Here is a 5892-nt window from a genome sequence, read left to right on the forward strand (position 1 = left end):
TAATATATATTTTTTAATTCTATAGGTATATATACTAAATATACTTCTATACGTATATATACTAAAAACTTTAAAAAAAAAACTATATACTAAAATATATTTTGTTAATTACAAAATAAATATATTAATCAATTTTTAATTATATTCTGATAAAAAAAATGTTTTGCCATTTCAGATCCAATGAATATATGAAGATATACTTTGAATAAAAGACTGAAAAATTATGATATATGTAATTCAGCAATATTATCCAGTCCTAGAAATCATTTACAGTCATTCTTAGGAATGTTACAATTAGATCAAATAATTGACAAAACATTTAATGTAATTTTAAGTGTATGAAAATGAATAAAATACAATAAAATGTATTAACATAGAACTGATGAGAGTTTGAATGAAGGGCCGGTGTCTGTAGTACCTCTCCGGATGAGTTCCCGTCCTTCGTCCACCAGGTCAGAGGTCAGATCATTCTCACCCACGAACTGCTGAAAGCCCAGCAAATTCAGACAGCGTGTGCCCAGACTAGAACAACATGAGGAAAAACAAAGAGCTAACAGTTTGCCAACAACAGTCTCTATATTATTTAAAAGCCAACTTTGTGAGAATCTGTGTTGGAGTGAAATCTCACCTGAAGTAAGTTGCAATGCAGAGCAAAACGATGAGCATAGGATAATAAATATAAAATCCATTTGCGATAAATGAGAGAACCTGCATGGATCCCATTATCTAACAAAAAGAGATAGAGAGAGATTATGTGGCCATAAGAATCAGTACGGCTGGGTGATATACTGAATAAACTTTTTATATCACAATTGATGAACTTTACAGTTATTGAGATTAACTGAACTGACTTGAACTAAATAATAACACTATTGTCTTTTGTGTGGCCAATTCAATTTCTTAAAGATATATTACACTATATTACACATTATTTGATTTGAATCTGTTAGAGATTAACTTTAAAATTGCAGGTGAGGAGGTTTAAATAATAATAATAATAATAATAATAAAAATCACCTACAATTAAATTGACCTGTACATGAAGGTTTTAATCACAGGTTAGAATTCTAATCTTTGTTCATCTGTGTTTAAAATTAAGTGGTGCAACAGCTTTTTCAATCCTTGATTAGTTCTAAACGTTGCTTAATTTAATCCTTATTGGTGCATTACTTACTGATGCTAATTTTACAGAAACGTGATCATATTTTTTCCGTGAGGGTGGTGTGTGACTCACTGAAGTGTACGCTGTCGGCTGTCTCGTCTGATGGGAGATGGTGGAATCCATGTGAATCACACCCAGAAAGTTCAGACACAGCGGAGGGGTCAAACGACAAAACAACCTGCATAGCAATCAGAATTATATGCGGATTACTGATACAGCAACTAATCGAAACAAGCCGCAGATGATTTTTGTAAGAGTCACATGGTGTTTCGTACATGCCGCTGAACTGCAGACTGTAGGCGTCCGTCTGGTGGTGTGGGGCCAGATAATAGTAGTTAAAGACTCGGATCCGGAACACAGTGGAGTACACGCAGTAACACAAGAAAAATATGGTGACAAAACACGCCATCTAGTGGACAAAGACAAAATAACAATGCACAGGTTTCAGTTTTTTAACCGAACATTTCATATATATATAATTTTATATAATTATATAATATACTATTTGTAATAATTAAAATAATATTATATATTTCATACATTATATATTTAATATAATTTTTTTTCTTCAAATTTATATATATATATATATATAGTAGTCAACATTTGAAGTGGATCAAAACCTTTCTTCAAAGTTGTCCTAAAACCAAAAAATGTGTTGTTTTCTTAGGACAACTTTGATTAAGTTTTTTGATCCACTTCAAATGTTGACTACTATAGATTAGTCCACATCACCTACGGAAATGTGAACACAGGCGTATAAATATATGTATGTAAATTTTAGAAGCATAAAAGTTCAATTATATTCTGATTGGAAAACCATTTTTTTTAAACCATTTCAGATCAAAGTTTTGAAACTAAACTTTGAATAAAAAGCTGGGAAAAAAACACAAATATCATCCAGCCCCAGTGATCATTTACAGTCATTCTAAGGCCTGTTGCGATTAGATCAAATGAGTTATTATGAAAGTAAAATGGTTTACAAACAAAGTTTCAGTTTGAGATTAAGTACAGAAATTAATACACGCAAGTTCAAGTAAAAACCTGGGGCCTGTACCATGATGGTGGCTGAACAAACTCAGGGTTACAGGATTAGTTTTGAGTTGACAAAACCAAACCACTCCAATCTGGCTTTGTTGGTACCATGAAGCTGATCATCAGCTTTCTCTGTCAACTCAGGCTTGATCCTGAGTTAATGGAGCATGTGCACATGAAAGTGTGACATCAGTAATGAACAGCCAATCACATGCCTTGAAACTGTGATTCACTTCTCGTGAGAGAGTCAGTGCAATTCACTACCAAAGATTAAAAGATTGAACAATATGAAGAATTTAAACACATTTACAAGATTAAATGATCTATCCATGAAAGAGGGAAACCTAAAGAAAACATCATATATAGTCATGTTTAAAGCTATTGATTCTAAAACTTATTTATATCGCATATTATCTATATGTTTATATTAATTTAAAATAAAATCTTAATTACTATTGAACTAAGCTAGCTTGTGTAACAGATTAAGGGTATAATAATTATATAAATCATATCAAATAATTATAAAAAAATAATCATCTCTAAAAATCAGACAATTTTATCTTTAAAAATGTTTTACTTTATAGCGTCCTTTAATTTGGAGCAAGAGATACTGGGGGAGTGGCTTTATTGTGTCAGACATGTGTCACTTTGCTTGAAGCTGATTGGTCAATTTTCCAATCTTTTCTAAACCAGAACATAACCTGCCCTGGAGTAGGTTAGCTGTGGAACGTAAGTTACTATGGTGATGAACACTACTAAAAGCCAAGCCACTTTCATGGTACTTAAAACCCAGGATTGGTGCAAACTAAACTGAAACTTACCTGGCTAGCCAGCTAAACCGGCTTCATGGTACAGGCCCCAGCTTTTCTTCAAACTTTTACCTTGATGGATAATTAGTATCCAAATTTGATCTAGAATGCCTAAAATTTCATTTATTTATATAGCACTTTTTTACAGTTTCAGTATGTTTTAGGGTTTTATTTTTGTAGTTTATAAAAGCCTTTCTAGAGACTAGTGTTGCAAATAAGCTCTTGCTACAAACACTGTTAACTGCATTGGATGGCTGTTCATTGTAATTGTATATGTATATAAATTTTCATCTTGGTGTTAATTTTGGACCCTGGCTTCAGCCTTTAGCCGTGTTAACGGCAGTATGCAGTTTTCTGATTGGCCATATGCAGCCTTCTCCAGTACATGTGTGTAATTGCACTTGTGTTTCCTCACCTCTATGTAAACATAGTTGTAGTCTCTCTCTGCGAGCTGGATGAAGACGGCGAAGAGAGACAGAACGGGCTGTGTGCTGAAGAAGGTGCATTCAGACCAGACCACGGCTGCAGAGAACACGCACAAAACCACAGCCAGCACGCGATAACACCACCGGCGGAAAACACACTCCCAGTACCACTCTACAGGACACAGAGAGAGATGCACGAGGTTACGACATATTCAAACTGCTTATTTACAACATTTATTACTCAAGGTTAGTGATTTGAGCAAACCTCAAACGCTAAATATACAACTGTGCAATGTTTGTGCTTCAGACATGATTGACACCTCAAATTGTCTGGCTTGTTGACGAGACGCTGGATGACAAAAGAGGCAAAAATCCCACAGACTTCCATCCAGAGATGGTCTTATTATTGGGAGATAGCAAGCTCTACCATTGAAAAAAAGTGTAACAGCCAACTTAGGCCCTGATAACCAATCACATCACAGCCCTAACGTCATTGAATTCTGTCAGTTGTGCAACAGTCAAATACCATTGGCGGATGCCATGGAAATGAATAAGAAGTACCATAAACTGAATCCTACCTGTCGCAAAAATGTCTGTGACTGTGTCTTAAAAAAACATAACTTTTTCAGCGTAAACTCTAAAAACAGATCAATCCAAAATGAATGTTTAATTGTAAACGTGTTGAACATATTATATAGGCTGTTGATTCATTAAACGATAAGCTGTTTTCCCACAAAAGCAGTTTATTCTGCGTAGTGAAGCCTCTCCTCCATTGACATCCATTCTTAAAAAAATGGCCTCGACCAGACAACCAACTTCTTCTCTTTGTGTTGTAAGGTCACGGGTAGGTGACATTAGTCGTGTGTGCTGAAATGAAGCAACCATTCCAGAGTCTTTTCAAAGTGGCTTGACATTTGATGATAAAACTATTGGTATTTCTGTCAGCATTCGGCAAAAGACTGTTCCACAAATGTTGCAATCTCACTAGACTTGTGTGTTTTTGTGCAACAGTCTGGTTTAATAAAAACTCTTTGTTTAATGAAGCCACCTAAGTAAAACATGGGTTGAAGAAAAGATTGGACAAGATTGAAGTGAGCAAACACAAATAAATAGTAATGAAAGTCTGAATTTTTTTCCCCTACTATGGAAGTCAATGGCTACCGGCAACTGTTTGGTTACTAACATTCTTCAATATCTTCTTTTATGTTCAACAGAACAAAGTAACTCATACAGGTTTGGAACAACTTGAAGGTGAATAAATTGTGACAGAATTTTCATTTTTGAAAATGTCAAATTGTGATTTACAGGCCTGGAAAAGCCTAAATGTTTTTTCACCATGTTAATATTTGATCTGAAAGAGAACACTGACTGTAGAAGAAAGTTTGTGATAACGTTTGTAATAGCAGCCCTTGTGACAACACTGAGAATGTGCATTTGCTTTCCATTAAAAATTTATTTTGGACACATTTCAGAACAGCATATAAAATTAAAGTGTTTGCATTCATATGCTTGCATAGAATTTGTTTTTTTGAGCTTTAAAAATGGGTTCCAGTTAGTCCTGGTGCACAGATATACATGACTGATATACTTATGACACTTAACTGCTGGAATACAGGTGTATTTCTCACCCACACTGAAAACAAGGGTGAAAAACATTTTAAATTTAAACTATGCTCTCCTATAGACCTTTTTATACTAAAGCACTTTTTCTAGGCATTAAAAAAAGACAAAAATGGGTGTGAATGGGTCAACATGAATGCATTGTTTTAAAGTCTTCTTTGTATGCACGCTCACTGTTAACAGGCCCTCGTGCTTTAAAGGTGTTATTGTATTAAGAACAGAAATGTATTTTCGCCTACAAAGGAGTGTGAATGCATTCACAGGTTTTCTCACCCACAGTGGGCGTGTACAGGTACTTGCTGATCCACCCAGGTGGTTCGGCAGAAGGGAAGCTGTGAACGAACTTGTGGGTGGAGCTGCTCTCATTTTTGGCCACGTCCTCTAAGTGAAAAGCCTTGTCCAATAGAATCTGCCACTGAACTTGCGTACGGTTATGCCTCTGAACAGCATAGATCACCTGACAGGAGATATTATTACTATGCAATTACAATACAAGTCAATCATGATATAATTTTAAAGTGCCCCTATTATGTATTTTTGAAAATTACATTTCATGCAGTGTGTAACACAGGTCTAAGTGAATGAAAACATCCTGCAAAGTTTTAAATCTGAAAGTGCTCCGTGTATAAAGTTATTGTCTCTCAAAAGAAAGAGTCGACTCTGAATCATTGAAACGAGTCGTTTTTAAAACGAATCCCAAGCCGTTTCATCTTGAAGTCAACATGAAACATTAGCATATTGCCCGCCCACTTGTTGGTCTTTTCGCGTTGGTCAGAATGAAAATGCTAATTCATTCTTTGCCACTAGGTGCTGCTTTTGGAGCGGTAAAAATAGCGGTTTC

General features: G+C 35.1%; 1 protein-coding gene across 1 annotated transcript in view; it reads right to left on the reverse strand.

Annotated features, from left to right (window-relative positions):
* The window catches only part of lmbrd2a (LMBR1 domain containing 2a), a 14955-nt gene that overhangs the window by 1866 nt on the left and 7197 nt on the right, over window positions 1-5892 (reverse strand). Inside the window, exons 9-14 of the mRNA XM_016534352.1 lie at window positions 5325-5508; window positions 3422-3603; window positions 1438-1571; window positions 1235-1340; window positions 629-726; window positions 419-522 (exon numbers count right to left, since the gene is read on the reverse strand). Coding sequence (XP_016389838.1) covers window positions 419-522; window positions 629-726; window positions 1235-1340; window positions 1438-1571; window positions 3422-3603; window positions 5325-5508 — 808 coding nt within the window. The remainder of the gene's footprint in view (window positions 1-418; window positions 523-628; window positions 727-1234; window positions 1341-1437; window positions 1572-3421; window positions 3604-5324; window positions 5509-5892) is intronic.

This window comes from Sinocyclocheilus rhinocerous, unplaced genomic scaffold (genome assembly GCF_001515625.1).
Source record: "Sinocyclocheilus rhinocerous isolate Xijiao unplaced genomic scaffold, SAMN03320098_v1.1 scaffold516, whole genome shotgun sequence".
NCBI lineage: Eukaryota > Metazoa > Chordata > Actinopteri > Cypriniformes > Cyprinidae > Sinocyclocheilus > Sinocyclocheilus rhinocerous.